A 20,496-nucleotide genomic window follows, 5' to 3' on the forward strand; every position below is an offset into this window, starting at 1 on the left:
AGAGCCAGCTTTTTAAAACGCATTTGTCCAGTCATCTATGTGTCGGATGTTTTTTTTATTAGTTTATTTTAAACAGGACTCCACATATTCATGAACATACAAAAACAATTAGGCTATTTGATGTAAATATGCCAGATTTAGCTAGAGAGCTAATTTCCAACCATATAGTCCCATGGTCCACAAAGAAATAAAATTACATTTAGACAAAGACAAATTGGATAGATAGATAGATAGATAGATAGATAGATAGATAGATAGATAGATAGATAGATAGATAGATAGATAGATAGATAGATAGATAGATAGATAGATAGATAGATAGATAGATAGATAGATAGATAGATAGATAGATAGATAGATAGATAGATCTGAGCGGCTCACTGATTTTCCAGGTGTACACTTAAGGTATTTATAGTTTGACTCCAGTCACTGAAAGGTTTTTATTAAATCCCTAAATTCAGATTCCTGTCCATTCCTGATTCTAATGTGTCTTCAAACCCGGACTGGGCTGGAGATGAAGTTCAATATTTTGCCTCTTTAACAATATTTTACAGTAATACACCAATATAAAATAAACAAGGGTCTTCAAATCAAAGTTAAAGTTTGATGCAGTGGAGTTGTATTCACATTGCAGTGAATAAAACCCTCAGGACCCTATACCAGACAACACAGCATGACTGACTTCATTCTCCTTAACCGTGCCATTTATACTTTTGACATCAAACATTGGACTTTGACATATTTTATTACATTAATTTGCATACTGGCAAACTGTGTGGGTCCTTCTTATCTCTGCTCTTCCGCACAAACCTCCTCTACCTGGGGCTGATATGATGATGATTCATGGCATAAGCGCCCCTTTTGTGACCGGCCAGCAAAGAACGGGGCTGAACAGCCTCTTTCTGAGGGTTAGAGGGGCAATGCACTCACATCTAAATCTGGGTTGTGTGCTGGAAGTTCAAGTTCATTAAGAGTAATGGGAGTTCAAATTAAGGCCAGTCAAATGTCAGAAAGATATATCATAAATGAAATACACACTTTTACACTACAATTCACGCCACCTAAGCAGTGTCATCTGAGTATTTCTGGATGTGGTTGTGTTTTAAGTCTGCTGTCTACAATGTGAACAGGAATGGAGGCAGGACAGCCCCCGGTGGAGCCCCCGTGCTGCTCATTAATATGAACATTTTGTGAGAGGTAAGCTGAATAATATAAAATGTGATACAATATGTTGACTATGGTGATGAGATGAAGAAAAAAAAACAACTGTCTGAGACAACTCAGGCTGCAATGACCATGACCCATTTTATTGGTTGGTTGTAATATTCTTAAAAGATATAGGCCTATATTTCCATTTATTTGCATATTATTAATATCTTTCAATGGTAGAGGAGACTGGGGATGGTTGTAACAGCATCATTTTCACCAATAAGAGATAAGGGATTTATCTTTTCACTGTAGCACTTTGAGATTGTTTGCTCAATATAAAGTGCATTACAAATAAAATTCATTATTATATTATTATTATTAACATTAGAGTTACATGATCAATATCATGTGTACCCACTCCCTCCCTGACATTTCATGTGAATTTGCATGGCTGTGTGAAGAAGTGTGTAGGTTTCACGGCCAGTCAATGTTTCCATTAGAATCAGACAACTTGTTTCAGATCGTTCTTAGGTAAAATGTGAGTCATTTCATGGATGTTCAATCCAAACCACAGTGCTGGTACATCTAGTTACACAGTGACTGATAGGGGTGGGGATGACTGAAACACCTTTTACCTGCTTCTGACCTGCTCAAGGTTTCCATTCATATAACTACACCATCCACTGGTATTACCAGATTTTTTTCTTTAAAGGGATAGTTAACCCAAAATTGAAATTTCACTCATTATCTACTCACCCTCATGTCGACTATAAGGGCTGGGAGATGTTTCAGAGTCCTCCTTGGCTTCTCTGAGTTACAGGGGGTCTCGGCGTAGCAGTGCATGTCCATATAACGGTTGCAAATGGATACCAACTGTCTTCGTAACAAAAAGACACACCAAAAAACATCCAAATACTTCCATGCTGCTCGTATGTAATGTCCGTCTTGTATTGAAGCCCTGAAATGCAAAATTGTCCCGAAAAAAGCTTGTTTGTAGCGGAAGCTCCTCTTCCCAGTTCGTCCAAATTTGACGAACTGGGAAGAGGAGCTTCAAGAAGCTTCCGCTACAAAACAAGCTTGAAATATAGACTTATTTAATTTTTTTCGGAACAATTTCGCATTTCGGGGCTTCAACACAAGACGGACATTACGTACGGTACGAGCAGCATTGAGGTATTTGGATGTTTTTTGGTGTGTCTTTTTGTTACGAAGACAGTTGGTATCCATTTGCAACCGTCATAATGACATGCACTGCTACGCCGAGACCCCCTGTAACTCAGAGAAGCCACGGAGGACTCTGAAACTTCTCCCAGCCCTTAGTCCACATGAGGGTGAGTAATATAGATAATGAAATTATAATTTTGGGTGAACTATCCCTTTAATGGTGATTACTGCCCAGCCCTGCACAATGACCACAATTCTTGAGCAATACTGCAACATGCCAGCTCACAGCATTAGCATGGATAAACTACTGTAATGGTTTTATAGTTTATAAAAGGGTTATAAAAGGTTGCTTCATGTCAACCACGCCTGTTGTGTGACTCTGTCAGTGTGAGTCTGGTTCACAAAGGGACAAAGTCATAAATTATAATGTTTTGGATATGTTTTTATGGGGTGGAGAAATTAACATATAGGCTTTGTTTGATCACACAGATCTGTGATCTCTGCTTTGATTTATGAAAAAATGAGGGAGGGAGTAACCGGGGAGGTGGAGATTTAGATAGATGATGGAGGGAGGAGTGGATGGAGTGTGATCCTGGAGGAGGAGAAATGGGAGGAGTGAAGAAGTGTAAAACAGGAGAGCAAAAAAAGACAAATGTGAGAGGAGAAGGGAGCGTGAGGCTGTGGTAACGTTAGCTCACTGTTTGAAGCTTGACTCCACACTTCCAGACCCTCCAGACTATTTTTGACCACGTGGAGGAGAATTCCAGGAATTCCTGAGGGAAACATTTCTTCTTTTTTCCACAGATCGGGAGTTTACTGCTCTTGAGTTTCCAGAGATCTCTTAAAACTGATAACAATCAGTCAACTTCTCAATGGAATCTGGCGTCGGATGCTGTTCAGCTGCTCGGGAACAGGATTACAGGAAGACTTGCTGATTTGTTTCTGTCATCTGTGGATGTCTCACATGGATTCCTCCCGCCTCAGAGGGATTTGAACCATCGGAATTAAAAGGCCGTTCATCTCCTCAAGGACGTCAAAGGAATACACGAGACGTAATGTGACACAGAGGATGCTACTGTGGGCCATGCCATGCTGAGAGCGAGGCCAACTCTCGAAGGTGTGTTTCTGTGTTTCCTCTGTTTGCTCTCCCTGGAGACACGAGCCGACACTGGAATCTGCACTCGGGACCTCGTCACCATGGTCAATGCCCTCATCCGCAAAGTCCCCGAGCTGGTACGGCTTCCTTTTTTTATTCTTTCATCATTCAGCAAATTATTCTTCCCTCTGGCACAGTGAAACATGTCAAAATGTCTTATCCATGTTTTTTACATGAATTATTTTGTCTTAATTTTGTGGATTTTACTTCTAATTCAAGGTTTTTCTTCTAATGTTATGATGCAAAGAAGTATTCCATAATAATGAGTTGTAGAAACTTGCAGAAACCAGTTTTCTTGTTATGAAGTGGTTAAAAGAGAAAGTAAAGACAGAAGCACCCGAGACAGGTAATGGTGCAGCTGAGGGGAAGACAGATAGACAGACAGCTGGGGTACATGTTGTAGCATGATATCTGTCAGTAGATAAAAGTGATTTAGAAAACCAGATTAACAGAATCATTGTGGGTAGTTGTCATCGTACTGTAAGAAAGGTTTAACTCTTGCAGTTTCCTCGAAAAAAAAATAGAAATATATATAAATGGAATGGTGAGCATAAATGTTTAATGTTAATCACGTCCATATATATATATTTTTTAACACGTTTTCCTGTATGGAGCTAGAACAGTCTCATAAAAAAATAAATGCACACAGAAATTAATAAATGCACAAAAAAGATTCACAAATGTATTTGGGGATTTATATATTTGTGATTCAAAACACAAATACATTTTCAATGCACACATGTTAAATTCATGTAAGTTTTAAAAAAAAATTAACATTTAAAAAATCTGATTCATGAACATATTTCTGTTGTACACACAAATAGAAAAAAAATCACAAAAATATGCATGTAAAAGTATTTGCAATCTTCATCAAATACATATTTGGAGCTTGTTACATTCATATATGAACTGTTGGACCTGCATTTATAACGTTTTTTTTGATTTGTAAACCTCGCTGCATTTGTGTGTGAGACTTTTGAGACTCCCCTGACATGACTCCCATCCACAAATGCATTTTTTCTAAGAGGAGATCGTCTGTAGCCAATCAGATGTCTCCCTCCTTTACCGCCAACCACGTGCACACGCGTAGATGGCCAGAGTCTGTAGGTATTTAGCATGGATGTACAGTATTATGGTTTTTAGTCTGCCAGGAGCGATCGGGGCCGGTCAGGAAGGGGTCGATCGGTCGGTCAGCCGATCAGCCTGATCTTTAGGTCTGGAGAAACGCCGTGTCGCACACAGTCGCCCGCCGCGGAGTGAGACGGTCCGTCGGCCGAGGCAGACCGGGCGTCTCGGAGGTCACCGAGACTGAGACCCGTCTCTGCCTCTTCCGTCTTATGACGAACCTCCGCCGCCGCGGCAGCAGGTGGCTGTTGCACGACACGACACTGTGTTTTTCGAGACATTACACGGCATTATTGTTGGGCAAATTATTCTGGAAAAATATTAAAATTATTGATTACTCCTTTTAAAGCAGAAGTAAGCGGAATATTTGTGTTTATAAGTCTTAAATAGTTGTATCTTCCGACAGCAATCACTTCTATAGAGTGTTTGGTCTGAAACACGGGTCTGTCAGTCACTCTGCTCTGCTCTGAGCCGAGGAGAAAACTTTCCTTGTATCCTACAACCTTTATCCAATGAGGAGAGAGAACGGCATAAAGGGGCAGTCCTCTCTGTGTGTGCAGCCAAGGGATGCGCGTGAATGTGGTGACGTAGGGACGAGGGCGGGGACTGCTAACTCCATCTGCTGACAGGAAGTTAGCCAAAACCACCGGATCGCTTACTTCTGCTTTAACTCTTTCGCGACCATTGACGAGTTAACTCGTCACAGCCTGCCGAACGTTCACGACCATTGACGAGCAAACTCGTCAAAACCGTTTTTTTACAGATTACGATAATAGACACTCTGAGGTACCCTGTGTGTGAATATGGTAGTCCTCTGATATGTAAAACTGTTTTAAACTAAAATCAAAACATAATATTTTTTATAAACTGTGTGATCTTGGTTTTGTTTGAGTAATCGTTCTCCTTGAATGCTGCTCTGGGGACAGCGTGCAGCGCTGTGCGGCTGTCGGCTACAGTGTTGCGACTTTCTCGCTGAATCTGGCGACTTTCCAAACCCTCTTTTGACAAAAGCGACCGACGACAAATGTGGCGACTTTTACCGGTGCTGTTACAAACGTTTATGGTTTGGAGACTCGGATCTGAAAGCCCGTTATCACAGCTGTTTTCACGGTGCAGCGGAGCGGGCGCTCTGCAGCGGGGGCTGTGACCGGCCGCCCCCGCCACAGAGCACTCATCGCCGGCCAGTCACACAGCAGTGTCCCGGAGCTGCTGCGCTGCAGCCAGAGACCCACACCGCTGCACCGCTGCTCTCCAGGCTGCCACACCCCCCAGATATGCCTACAAATATATTTATTTAGCCGTAGAAATGATTTGGGAGACATGCCACACTGCAGAGTAGCGGTAAAATGAGCAGATTGCCACTTGACACAAAAGTGCGTTTTTCTCTGAAACTAGAGCGGGAGCTCCGTTTTTGGAGAAACCCAGCTCTCTTCTCCTCCTTCGTCCTCACGAACGAAACGGCGGAAAAACTTGCCGTTTTTTCGTGGAGCACGTTGTAAAGTCACTCTTCAATCACGTGAAGACCGTTTGTTTCTAGGTGACGTACAGAGTTCGGTTCGACGTGAGATAAAAGGTAAACAAATAGCCAAAAACATGTGGTCCTGAGCGGATGTGCTGAGGAATTAGTGTGGTCGCGAAAGAGTTAACAGTAGCCTAATCAAGTTACTGTTCCGATTACTCCATTACTCCATTTACAAACATTAGGCCTATTAGTTACTTAACTCATTGAGTGCCAACCACGTAATTTCTCGTTTTTCGTTCCCATGCGTTGAGTGCCAAAAACGAGATTTTTCGTTTTTTGCTTTTTTTTTTTAATTATGAAAATAGACACTTTAATACACATTATATGTAAATTTGGGGACTCTACGACGAGGAGAACTGAAATAGATGACGATCAAAGTCACATGACAGCTCATGATCTGGAAGTTTTTATCATAACTCGGCTTCTGCAAACGAGTTCTGCATGCAGATGCAGCGCAGCTGCTCTGCTCTCACCCGCGCTGCTGCTCTGCTCTCACCCGCGCTGCTGCTCCAGCTGCTCGAGCTGCTCGGAGCTGAACCAGGAAGCTCTCAGCCGACAGTCCGCCCGGTCTTCAGCTGGAGCAACACCGTGTCCTCCCCAAAGTCCTCCCGCGGTAAAATCTGATGGTCTCTGGGTCAAAGCAGACCACCGGCACCGACCCGTACCACAGAAGGACCGTGACCACCGGCGGGACCGGTGTTCCCGCGGCGCTGTGGCCGACAGACCCTCACGCTCCGCGGGGAGAAGCTGTGACACGGCACGGTGCGTCTGTGTTATTGTTGTTTAGTGGCGCCCCCCCCGCCCCCGATGGTGGTTTTGTGAATAGAACAACAATTGTTGTATATATTTATCTTATACGAGCCCTTTGATCCAGAAATGCGAGTGTCAGAAGAGCGACAGACACAAACAGCGCACCTTTCATAAAAGACGCTCTATCTCCTTTTCTAGAAAAAAAGGAGGGATTTTGGTGAAACCCAGCCATGTGTAGCTTGACTTTTCTCAGGAACGGAGGCACGTAGAAACAAACGGTTTGTGGTCATTTGAAGCATAAAGTTAAACCTTTCAATTGAGCTACAGTATGTGTTGGTGGCAATAATATAGAATACACTATGGCTCTACATAAAAAGTCAAAAATGGTCTAAATTGCCGGTACACTTGACTAAAACTTTGGAAAGGAGCGCGGCACTCAATGAGTTAAGTCCCTCAAAAAACAAAAAAAGGACAGTGGAGCGAGCCGAGTCGACACTGTGGAGCCAGGATGGGTGCCTAGGTGTGGGTAAGAGGAGTGGAGAGACGCAGCTGGAGCGCTCTGCTTTCACTCGCGGGGTGTGTGCAGCTCAGAGACGATCAGGAAGAGCGGAGGACCAACAAACTGGGTGTCTCAGTATCACTGACCTGTGGCACCAGAACCGCAGAGATCAGCGAGACAGAGATCATCTAATGAGACTAAATGCAGGTCCAACAGTTCATATATGAATGTAACAAGCTCCAAATATGTATGTATTTGATGAAGATTGCAAATACTTTTACATGCATAAATGAACCATACTTAGTCCATACCACTTATCTGCTGACATAGCAGTCCGTCACAGGCTGACATACTGAGACGAGCAACCTCACACACATTCACATTCTGGTCGCCAGCCAGCCAGTCTAGTCTAGTAGTGTGTGTGCACGTGTTTGGACTATGGGAGGAAGCCGGAGTAGCTACCCAGAGACACAGACACAGGGTTTGTGTGTCTCTGCAACACAAACAGAAAATGCATGGTTTAGGAGTGAAATGTTACAACACCTTACAGCTAATAACTAAAACATTAGCACTAACATCTTGTGTGAAATATATCGACATAATAAACATGATTTAGGTTTGATGAGTTTAACTACAAAGCAGGCAGTGCTATCACGAAAAAATCCTTCTAAATTTGGCTGAGTGTGTCACAGGGAACTATTTCCTCACATGGAAGAAAGATTAAACTGAGCATGTGAGTGAACCAGATGATTCTTAAAGGGATAGTTCACCCAAAATTCAAATTTCACTCATTATCTACTCTTACTCGACTCATGTCGACTAAGGGCTGGGAGAATTTTATGAGTCCTCCGTGCCTTCTCTGAGTTACGGGGGGGTCCGCACAGCAGTATTTGTCCATATAATGGTTGTCAATGGTGCTCACTTTTCTTCGTCCAAAAAGACACACCAAAAAACATCCAAATACCTCCATAGTGCTCGTCTGTAATGTCCCTCTTGTATTGAAGCCCCAACATGAGAAATTGTTCCAAAAAAAATGTATTAATTAATAATTAAATAAGTCTATATTTTAAGCTTGTTTGTAGCGGAAGCTCCCAGTGTCTCAGTTCACTGCTCTTCCTGTGTCAGTGCACTGACAGGTGGAACAATTTCTCATGTCGGGGCTTCAATACAAGAGGGACATTACAGATGAGCAGCATGGAGGTATTTGGATGTTTTTTGGTGTGTCTTTTTGAATGAAGAAAAGTGAGCACCATTCACAACCATTATATGGACAAATACTGCTGCACGGACCCCCCCGTAACTCCGCAGAAGGCAAAATTCTAGCAGCCCTTAGTCGACATGAGGGTGAGTAGATAATGAGTGAAATTTGAATTTTGGGTGAACTATCCCTTTAACTTGTTTGTGATTGGAGAAATTGGAAGTGTTACAACTGACCTGTTACAACCATCCCCAGTCTGCCCTATTTCTATGGGCTGGACAGTAGTTTTAATTTCTAATACTGTGTAAGACATACAGTATATAAATATAATATTGGTACATGTGCAGTGACCAGTGTGAACGTGGGCATCAACGTGAGCTGGGTCAGAGAAGTGTCATGTTTCTCCTACAGCGTGGTGAAATGTAAAAGTAATGCTATCTGAAGGGCCGTGAACTGGATTTCCAACATGCAGGGACTGGTTAAAGAGCTGAGGTCCCCTCATTCTTAAATGAAAGATGGGATGACACACAGGCATGCACATGCACAGTATAAGATCTGGGGTCTCATTTATAACCGTTGCGTACGCACCAAACGGGGCCTGAAAGGGGCGTACGTGACTTTCCACGCCAAGGTTGTGATCTATAAAAAACAAACTTGACAGGAGAATGTGCGCAGCTCTAAGCAAACTCTGAGACTATGAGTGAGCAGAACGATTATGTTTTTTATTATCGGCCGTCACACATTTCATTTCAACCCGTATGCGTTAGATCCATGTTGCCTTACTGTTCTTACTGTAGAATCTAACTGAAAAGCAAAATTCCTTCTTTATATTTAATCACCACCGTCTCTCCGTCATACTGTCCACTCCCAGAGCGCAGGAGGAGGAGAGGACGGAGCAGCTGCATGGAGTAAAGCATCAAGCCCTGACATGGTGTAAATAACTAGATATTTTCCTATGATACTGTGAACATATGATCGAGAGTCAATTAAATATCAAAGACTGGGAGAGCGCCAGTAATCGTTCACACAATTTCATGTTCATTCTGTTTTCTTGTTATCAGTCCATAGAGAAAAACGCCATGTTTCGTTAATTCTTCAGAATGTATTTCGGGATGGAGGATACCACTAACTGATTCAACAAATTATTTAAAGTTTTATCAATCAGTCTAATCACTGTAAATGTATTAATACAGCAGTGAGCCCCGTGCGTAATGCTGCACCACAGCACAGCTGGAGGAGAATAAGGAGGGAGAGGGTCTTCAGGGACCAACGACTTTCTGGTCCATGATGGTGACTGGTTCATAACTTGTTTCAGATTCACTAGAACCGTTGTCATGTCACGTTGTCACTTTCACACCTGCAGCCAATATTCACAACACCGACACAACAAGAGCACGTCAGGCTCATTTACATGCAGATCGAATGGCATTCATGTGGTGGTTTGCACTGACCATATATGGTTATAAAAGGGCGTGTACAGGGCGGGACGTGAAGCTGATTCAGCTGCGCACACTTGTAGGAACTCTGTCATTTATGAAGGGAAGTTGGCTTACAAGTGCAACATGTAGCATGATGTGTCATAACTTCAATTGTGTGTATTTTTGTTTTACAGTCTTGGCTGATCGCTGATAGCATGCAGCTAATGAGCTGTAAAAACATAGCTGTAAAGTTATGATTTATGATATAATTACTTTCAGAGTTAAGCACACTTGACTGAGTCAAGCACACTGATATCCATAGTCAAAGCTGTACAGTATTATCTTGTAGATTTCAGCATGCAGACTGAACACATACAATAACTCTCTCCCTCCCCTCAGAGCTGGCTGGACAGCAGACTGTACACACCCACCATCGGAGACTTCAAGGTAGGAGTTTCCTCATTTCAATTTCAATTTCAATTTTAATTTATTTAAAAGGGACAGTGTACAGTTAAAACATAAATGTTGCCATTTGATGCACTATACGAGATCTTTAAGCTAATTTGCATCTGTAGTCCCTTGGTCACATTAAAAATACAACACAATAACAGGACCGATAGCTGCAGGTCATGACTCACCAGGCTGCTTCTTTTCCTCTTTAACTTATCTTCCTCCTGACATCTGGCTCTGCTGTGGACTCACACGAAAACAAAGCTCTACAAAAAGCCTCTTGGACCCATCAGCTAAAAATTGTTTAAAACAGAGGCATCCAAAGTGGCAAGGCAAGGCAAGGCAAGGCAATTTTATTTGTATAGCCCGTTTTTACAAACAGTTTGTCTCAAAGGGCTTTACATGGCATCGTAGCAACATCCTCTGTCCTTAGACCCTCACATCCACTGAGGAAAAACTCCATGGAAACCCTTTTAACAGGGAAAAACAGGAGAAACCTCAGGGTGAGCAACAGAGGAGGGATCCCTCACCCAGGACGGACAGAGGTGCAATAGATGTTGTTACAGATGAGAAAACAGTTTACAGTTTGTCATAGAATGTGCGAAATATGGAAATGTTAGCAGGGGTTGATGAGGGCAGTCTCTGGTGAGGGGAGGGGGGGGGCAGGGAGAGCCGGTCAGCTCGATGGGAGGACTGGGTGGTAGACTGGTCCATGGGAAGGGAGGCCGGTCTAACAGCAGGGGAAGGGGTGGGAGGGGCGATGCAGGCGGTGGCTGGTGCAGAGAGATGGAGCGCCGAGGAGGGGAGAGGAGAGGAGAGGAGAGGAGAGGAGAGGAGAGGAGAGGAGAGGAGAGGAGAGGGGAGGAGAGGAGAGGAGAGGAGAGGAGAGGAGAGGAGAGGGGAGGAGAGGGGAGGAGAGGAGGAGAGGAGAGGGCTCTGTGTAACCAGATGTGTCCCCAGCAGTCTAAGCCTATAGCAGCGTAGCTATAAAATGGTTCAGAGCTACCTGAACCAGCCCTAACTAAAAGCCCTGTCATAAAGGAAGGTCTTAAGTCTAGACTTAAATGTAGCTAAAGTGTCTGCCTCTTTGACCCATGGAGAGAGCTGGTTCCACAGTAAAGGAGCCCGGTAACTGAAGGCTCTACCTCCCAGTCTGTTTTTAGACAGACCTGCGTTCTGGGAGCGGAGTGCTCTGGTAGGACAGTAAGGAATGATTAGTTCTTTCAGATAGGTTGGAGCTTTATCATTAAGAGCCTTATAAGTCAGCAGAAGGATTTTGAAGTCTATTCTAAATCCTACAGGAAGCCAGTGGAGAGAAGCTAAGGTGGGAGAGATGTGCTCTCTCTTCCTAACTCCTGTCAAAACTGCGGCATTCTGGACCAGCTGGAGACTCTTTAGAGAGTTTTTCGGACATCCTGACAGGAGAGAGTTGCAGTAGTCTAGCCTAGAAGTGATAAATGCATGCACCAGTTTCTCAGCATCACTCTGGGAGAGGATATTCCTAATCTTAGTGACTGAGTGGGCCTTTTGGGCATGTTTAAAACAGGATGGAAAAGTGCCAGTTGACAGAGATAGGTTAACAATGGCTAAAACATCGGGACCAACCGTCTGAAACACATATTTTAAAAACCAGGTGGGCAAACAGTCTGAGAGGCAGGTGGAAGATCTCGACTATGCGTTCCAGAGAGGACAAGGAGATTTCATTAAAATTTGTTAAAGCCTCTGGAAACCTAAATCCACAAAAGCCTCCTAACTATGTATTTTAGGGTCTTATGTACATATTATTGAAGGGACAACGAGGAGTTTTGGAAAAGCGAAGTGTTTCCACACTACATTTATGAGCCTCCGCGCCGTGAAACTCTTTGACCGGTGCAAGACAGACTCATGTTTTCATTCATCAAGAATTAAAGTCAGAGGTTGGAAGACGATCACATACCGTCGTAGTTCAGACCATAAACGGCGATTCGGCGGCGTTATTCTCATGACTCGCCACGAAACCGAAAGTAAGGAAACGCTGGTCGGCTCGACCAGCATTTCCACCACCACTAATAATAACAAAATAACGATAGAGACAAAACGATATATTTATAGAAAATGGGCCCATTAACAAGTGGTAACGTAGATTCATCCACATTAACGTGAGACTTTTTTATAACCGAATAGAAACATCTGGCTCTGCTGTGGACTCACACAAAAACAAAGGTCATCAGCAGCTTTACCACTTACTGCCAGCAGCCTAAGGCACACCTGTGCAATAATCATGCTGTCTAATCCACATCTTGATTTGCCACACCTGTGAGATGGAAGGAGAGGTGCTCATTAACACAGATTTTGACACATTTGAGAACAATATTTGAGAGAAATAGGCCTTTTGTGTACATAGAAAATGTTTCAGCTCATGAAAAATGGGGGCAAAACGTATGGTGTTTATGTTTTTGTTCAGTGTATTTCATTCAACACAGCTGGACTCAAATGGAGGTGTAGAACCATCTCAAAGATCAATAAATGAAACTGACGGCACCTACATGTGTCACAGCAAAGAGTCTGAAAACTTCTGTTCATGTGATATTTCAGTTTTTCTTTTTTAATTAATTTGCAAGAAAATCTGGATTTCTGCTGTCATCATGGGGTGGTGAGTGTAGATTCATGAGAAAAAAAGAAGAATTTTAGTGATTTTCACATAAAACTTCCACATGAAAAATTGTGTAAATTTGAAGGGGGTCTGAATACTTTCTGTCCCCACTGTATACTGAGGCTTAGGTTGTTATCTTGATGTCATCAAATCTTTCCCTCTCTCTTCTCTCTCTCTCCACTGCTCTCTTCAGCAGAATTGCCCCAGGTCCACGTTCATATGTTTTGCTGCTGAAGTCGAGGTCCTCACTGACGAGTGGGAACCCATACAAAAAAGAGAGATTCGCAAATTGAAGAAGTTAAGCACCTCACTTAAGGGATATGCAACGTTTTTCAACCAGGTTAGAAGGGAGTGGGATGGATGTGTGTTGTTGAGGATGATGACTGCCATGTTTTTATAATAAGAGTTTCTCTTTATACTGTGCAACTTTCAAATGCGATTCTGAATGGATTTCCATTTCAATGTGAACGGCGGGTCATTCTGCCAAAAGAGTGCCATTTGCTCATTGTAACTCTTAAAAATTTAACTTAATTTTTCATTCCATTTCAGTATAGAATTTTTTAATATACACATTTACTCATTCAAAATGAGTACTGGTCAATCTCAGGCTACTTTATTTAATTTATTGCTGCTTTTATCATTGCATTTTTGAAGAATGAGTAACAGCAATGAGGGTAACAGCAATGAGTTTTTAGCATAAAATCAGCAATTGTGTGAAATCAGCCAAATAGCATCTATACTAATAGCTTGAGCACACAGAGCACATTCTTAGGGTTTAACTGAATATTTTACTTTTGATATCAACAAACACTGTCTAGAGATAATTTAGGTAACAGGAATGAGTTTTAAGAGTGACGGACCCTGACATAGCTACAATATCATTCAATTTCAGGAAAAATAAATTACAGAATTTAATGTTGTGCTGTGTCTCAAATCGCACACTTCTCTCAGTGCACTGCTTTACAGTACACTGTAAAGCAGTGCACTGCCTTGCTCAGTGCACGAATTTCGACAGGTTAGTACCGTCTCAAATCAAACACTGCTGCTGCGCACTTACCGGAAATGGCTCAACAGCTGCTTCTTCTATTTTTTAAATTCTGATTGCAACCATAGCAACCGGCCGTTGGAGCTCTATCGCCGACACTTGACAGCGCTTTTTGCCGATCAAAACGAGCTATTAAGTTGTGTATTATTGTGTTAGTGTTGTTGTTGTGCTGTTATTAGTGTTTTTTAAAGACATTTACGCCGGTGTCAGCTCCGTCGCTGCTCAAAGCAACCGCCGCCGTTTGAAAAGTAGTGACGTGCTTCCGCTACGTCACCAAGATGGCGGCCGTTAAGTGTGGAAAGTATGCATCGATCCACACTCAATTTTCTGGCCGTTTGAGTGCGCCAATTGAGTGCGCATAGCGCACTACATTTTCGCGCACTGCTCAGTGTGAACGCACTTATGCACTCAAAATATTAAGTGTAAGTGCACAAGTGCGCGATTTGGGACACACCATTGGTCTTCCCATGACTTTCAAAAGACCTAAATGATGTCACTTCCTGCAGAACATGTCACTGGTGGGATGTTCCAAAGCTTTTAGGTTGTGTCCTAAATCCCTCCCTCATCCCCTCCTCCCTACTCACTATATAGTGAATTCAATATAGTGGACTATATAGTGGACTCACTGGTCAAATAAAAAAACACTTTCGGACACTACTCCGCCGCACAGTTAATGACGTATTACGTCGCGTAATTAAAACGTTCCGACCGTGATAATAACGGCCGGTGCAGGTACCATGGATACAACCATGGTAACGGCCGGTGTAGAGGAGTAAAGCAATATATTAAGCGGTAATATATATATTTAAGCATCAAAGATGTTCAATCAAACCCACATAGTTTGAAACAACATTCAAAACACACACAGCCAGTGTCACAACTAAGCATAACGTCCGCTAGCTTAATGCTAACGTTAATGTAAAACACCATAGACAGGCTAACAGAAATTAGCCTCGCTATCCAGAGTCTGTGGTCAGTTTATAACGCTTGTTAGGAAATTTGCTCTGACGTTTGTTGTGGGAGTCTGTGGAAGCCGCGACCGGACAACTCTGGCAGCCTGGACACATTTATTGACGCTGCTGCACTACTGCATTTATTTGGTAGCTACACCGGTCGTTCTGGACCGGTGTGGTAACGGCGTCGATCCGTGACCACAATGCATGATGGGATATCTTGCTCCGGTTAGTGACCATCGGATGCTCACTACATTCCGCGGTGGATTGTGGGATAGATTCAGTGCACTATATAGTGAACATTAATAATCACTAAACATTCGGACACCACTACAAAATGGCGTGGTCACTATATAGTGAGTAGGGGGTGATTTCGGACACAGCCTTAGAGTGTAGAATGTGTTTGGGTAAAACAGCACTGAGTGAAAACCTGGAGACGGGACTAAAATGTGAATTTTAACCAAAATATAATTAAGTTTTGATTAAGAAAATGTTATATAAGTGTAGATATAATATAAAGTCACACTAATATGCAAAAAAAAAAAAGAGATTTTAGAAGGATTTTATTCATTATGCATTGTGGTAAACTATAGCGTTTGGCTCTGGGGACATGCAACAAAGGCTGTTTCAGTGTTTTGAAAGCCTTTTTATAGTAAATAAACATGATATATCTTTAATGTCTACAGTGATTCATGTGTATGGTGCTTTTTTTATTAATTAAATGCAATTTATATTATATTATTACATGTTTTTATACATTTAATATGCTGGGGACAGAAATGGCACTCTTTTGGTGGAATCGCCCACAAAAGCAACGTTGTTGGGGACAGATGGAAGTTAATTCAAGGTGTGTTAAATGGCCGACACCGGTTGAAGAAGTTGTAGAAAATAATAACCACCCGATTCCACCAGGCATTGCTGCTCCGTTCCGGCGGTGATGGCAGCACAACTCAGCAGTTAGCAGACTATTTGCACAGCGACTCCACATAATGATTTGGGACAGAAACAAGCAGAGTTCACTGTTGTTGATTTAGTTTGTATGTTTGTTTCTCGGGGCGTGGCCTATTCACATTGATATCAACGTAGATAAGACACACACAAAATGGACACACGCTAATCGGATAGGATCACTCGCAATATGTAAAAAATATGTTTATATGTATATGTTTTTGTTTGTTCACACTGTCAAAAAAATCAAGGTAGATACAATCCCATCCCATAGTGTATTGGTCTCAGAAGCACTATCAATAAACGACAGATTCACCAGTCTTTTGCTGCTCTGTGTTGCATTGTGGCCATTACATTGTACAACTTATACAGTCAGAACCAATAGACTGACCTTTGCTTTTGGCCTTATCTCACCCTAATCAATAAACATTACCTCATAATTGATTTATAGGTCATAATTATACCGAATATACTGTACTTTCAAGTGATAAGTGCAAGTGACGTGTGCAGCTACTGAAGGCGAGAAAATGGAGAATACTGTATGAATGCAAATTCATTGACACAAAGGCGACACAACACAAATGCTGATCTGTGCTCCTTTCTCTCCTCCGCAGACAGAGTCCGAGTGTCTGCGCTGTGAGCTGCTCAAGGAACAGAAAGCAGAGGATTTCCTCCAAGAACTTCTCTCTACTATTCAGTATATAAACTCAAAGCACTGTTAAACTGTTCCACACTAATGGATATTTGAAATGGACTCCATGACTCTCTATAAACACATCATCTGAGCGCAAATAAAGTATGAACTGTCACCTGAGCCTTCCAGTGTAATATACTTTGCAGCTGGAAGCGTTTCCGGTATGGAATACCACCCATGCAAGCATGAGAAGACATCCCATAGTAAGCTTGGAGGTGGTCTCCGTGTGACCGCCTGCAGGATCAGCGGTGATACAAATTCACATTTGGACAGATGAAGCCTGGATGGAATAAGCTAATTCAACGGCGGTGGAAGGGTGTAAAAGGCCATGCCTTGAATCTTTATGGATAATAAACTATACACTACAATTATGATGACATCTCTCTGACTTAGACTGTATGTAAAAAATCACAGGTAACAATCCTGTCTAAGAAATGATTTAGTTTGACCCTCCAACTCCACGGCTCCTGTGTGGTGTGATTGGATTGGCTGCTTTGATGTTGACGTAGTAAGCGAGTTAGCATAACGGACCACTTTACTTTTGTTACTCCAAAAAAAAAAGTGAGAGTGGACGATGGCGGTGGTCGATTCACAGGAGGATAGAGTGATGGTGCCAAATGTGGAGAGTTTGGATGAAGAGGAGGAGGAGGCGCTAACAGGAGAGGCATCGGCAGAGACTGCGGCAGCTACTGGTTCCACTGAGGGTTTGTTTTCAACTGAAGCGTCAGTTTGGGTGACCTACTTACTGTTTGCCGATGTCAAACAAATAAAAAAAATAAAAAAAGTTAGCCACTGAGCTAATTGCAATTCACCTGTAAATCCCAACTATCAATATGTTAGTAGGCTACTATCTCTGAAAACTTGTTTATTGGGTCCAAATTAAATTGTTTGTTTTTAGATGTGCTGTCAGATTGGTGGAATATCAATTTCTATTTGAAGCAAATGTAACGGAGGTGCACTCACTCACCCATAAAGGACGTGCTAACCAGGCTGCCAAGCGCTCATTGCAAGAGTACCCGTATGCAGGGACAAGAGCGCCGCCATTAGCTCAGCTGATCCATACCAGAAGTCACGACCGGAAGTTGCTCTTCTTCGTGTATCATTTCTCAGATTAAAAAAACAACTCAGTAACTCAAATGGTCCATGATAAAATATTTTTTTCCAGCGGATATCTTAGTTACAACATGATTGAGCTAACTAAATATTTTTTTGCATGGATCGTTTATTGAGTTATTGAGTTGTTAAAAAACGCTGCTAACGGCTAACGGCTAGCGGCTAATGGCTAACGCCGCTCCTGCTGACAGCAGACCAGGAGAGAGAGAGAGAAAAAAGAAATGAAATGTCTTTGGTGGGTGCTTTGGTTGGGTTTAGGCAATGAAGAAAGGAGTTGGTTAAGTTTAGTAAAAAGAGCAGGTAGAGGTTAGACAGGCCAGAGAGAGAGAGGGGGTTCTTAGAATAACATAGAAATAATTTACACGAAGAAAAGCAACTTCCGGTCCTGACTTCTGGTATGGATGAGCTGAGCTATGGCGGCGCCCTCGTCCCTGCACACGGGTCCCTCTCGCTCATTGAGCTCTTGGCAAAAAGTTTGCATCGTCACCTGCCGTGCAGGAGACCAGGGTTCTAACCCCACCTGGGGCAGTCCGTACCAAGGAACACAACGCAGACGGCCAGATATGACATCGGCTACACCAGGGGTTGTAGCAACCAAAAACGTATTAACAGCCAATAACGTAATAATTTTGGCCATTTTAAATGTAATAAAGCCAATAATGCAATAACGTGCCAATAATGTAATAACATTTTTGAGCCAATAACGTAATAACTTTTTGCCAATAATGCAACAAGTTATTACATTATTGGCCTAGTATTAAAAAAACCTTTGAAAATGTAATAATTGGTGCCAATAATGTAATAATACATAAATATGACTGCAGTTCTTGGAAATAAAAGGCTTTTTTGCAGTTTTGTGCAGTTTGCTAATCAAAAATAGGTAAGTGGATGACATAGTCGTCATATTTATTCATCCAAGATATGTACTATCTTTCACCTCTCGCTCTCTCTCTCTCACTTCTACCATGCTTATTGATATGTTTGCAGTAAGTAAGCATTGTAGGCTACAACAGTCAACAACCTCCAAAACATAACCAAACTTGTGTATTGAATGGTGTCTGTCAGCCAGTTTATGTTTCAGTCATGTATAACTTCCTGCCTCAGACAAACCATTGGAAATAGGCAATGTGAAATGTGATAATTTCAGCATGGCTCGGAGGAGGAATGTATAGTTTTTCATTCACAAATGTAAAAAAAAAAAAAAAAAACTAAAGGTAGATGTTTATATTGCTCCATACAGTATAGACTTTCACAGTATTAATATAGAACCTATATGCTGCTTTATCATCGCTGTAAAAAACAAAACAAAAAGAGAGAGAGAGAGAGAGAGAGAGAGAGAGAGAGAGAGAGGAAAGATACATACATAAATAGATACATATCTTGGATGAATAAATATGACCACTATGTCACCCACACCTATTTTTGATTAGCAAACTGCACAAAAACTGTAGAAAAGCCTTTTATTTCCAAGAACTGCAGTCATATTTATGTATTATTACATTATCGGCACCAGTTATTACCAGCCAATAATGTAATAACTTATTACATTATTGGCAAAAAAGTGATTATGTTATTGGCTCAAAAGTTTTATTACATTATTGGCACATTATTACATTATTGGCTTAAAGCAGATATCAGCTTCACGGCCGTTTCGGCTAATGCTGCGTTCAAGGCAGGCTTTTGAAACCGTAAGTTACAGCTTCAAGTCACAACTACGACTTGGTAGCGTTCCAGGTAACCCGTAGCTCGTGTTTTTACCATCCTGTTGTCTGTGAAAGTTCCCTATAACGGCCACTCGTAACTTCCGACCCGTGAACTCGTACCAGATCGAACTGGTATGACTTCACAGGAAGGAAAAACACAAAGTACGAGTTTCTTTGAACGCACCATGAGTTAGCAGCCCCCGCCCTTGTCAGGCATCAATTGGTCCTCGTGCTACGTCACCACATTCACGCGCATCCCTTGGCTGCACACACAGCCCTTCATGCCGTTCTCTCTCCTCATTGGATAACACTTGTATCCCACAAGGAAAATTTTCTCCTCGGGTTACAGCAGAGCAGAGTGACGGAGAGACTCGTGTTTAGGCTGAAATACTTCATGTAAGTGATTGCTGACGGAAAATAGGACTATTTAGGACTTATATTAACAAAAACATTCCACTGATATCTGCTTTAATTACATTTAAAATGGCCCAAATTATTACGTTATTGGCTGTTATTACGTTATTGGCTGTTATTACGTTTTTGGTTGCTACAGGGGTCGGCAACCTTTCTGACATGGAGTGCCAGTTTGAAATTTTCTTGTCAATGAGTGTGCCACTACAATAAAATGTGACACAAAATACAAAAACAGCATAACTGGATGTTGTTTTCCTATATGGATAGATCAAATCATTTAATCTATATAGCCCACATCTAATCATATTTTGAAGATATTTTCCCATTATTCACAAGAGGGACCTGGATCCAAGTTCACAACACTGCTTTTCCGAAACTTGGCCTATTAAAACATATTGCAGTGGGAGGAAAATGCTGAAACAGAGACGACAGTGCATCCAGAATATCAGTCAGAATATCATATCAGCCGTCGCCGGCTGATCTACCACGGCAAATCAAACGTTCTCACGTTGTCGCTACAACGCGCGTCTCAGGCGAGTCAATTAAATGGTTTTCGTTGTATT

The 20,496-nt window shown here is 42.1% G+C and overlaps 2 protein-coding genes across 3 annotated transcripts in view; one reads left to right on the plus strand and one right to left on the minus strand.

Moving 5' to 3' along the window:
* triap1 (TP53 regulated inhibitor of apoptosis 1) overlaps positions 1 to 20,496 on the minus strand; it is a 171,016-nt gene that overhangs the window by 117,394 nt on the left and 33,126 nt on the right. The gene's annotated exons all lie outside the window — the stretch shown is intronic.
* il15l (interleukin 15, like) lies at positions 2,987 to 16,960 on the plus strand. Of its 2 annotated transcripts, none has more exons than XM_083984592.1 (4): positions 2,987 to 3,546; positions 10,381 to 10,428; positions 13,260 to 13,403; positions 16,624 to 16,960. In XM_083984592.1, the coding sequence occupies exons 1-4, from the start codon at positions 3,403 to 3,405 to the stop codon at positions 16,729 to 16,731; spliced, it is 444 nt and encodes a 147-aa protein (XP_083840718.1). In that variant the 5' UTR covers positions 2,987 to 3,402; the 3' UTR covers positions 16,732 to 16,960. The 2 variants fall into 2 exon arrangements, with proteins under 2 accessions (XP_083840718.1, XP_083840719.1); XM_083984593.1 differs by having other exon boundaries at positions 16,628 to 16,960.

This window comes from Trachurus trachurus (genome assembly GCF_905171665.1).
Source record: "Trachurus trachurus genome assembly, chromosome: 13".
NCBI classification, from domain to species: domain Eukaryota; kingdom Metazoa; phylum Chordata; class Actinopteri; order Carangiformes; family Carangidae; genus Trachurus; species Trachurus trachurus.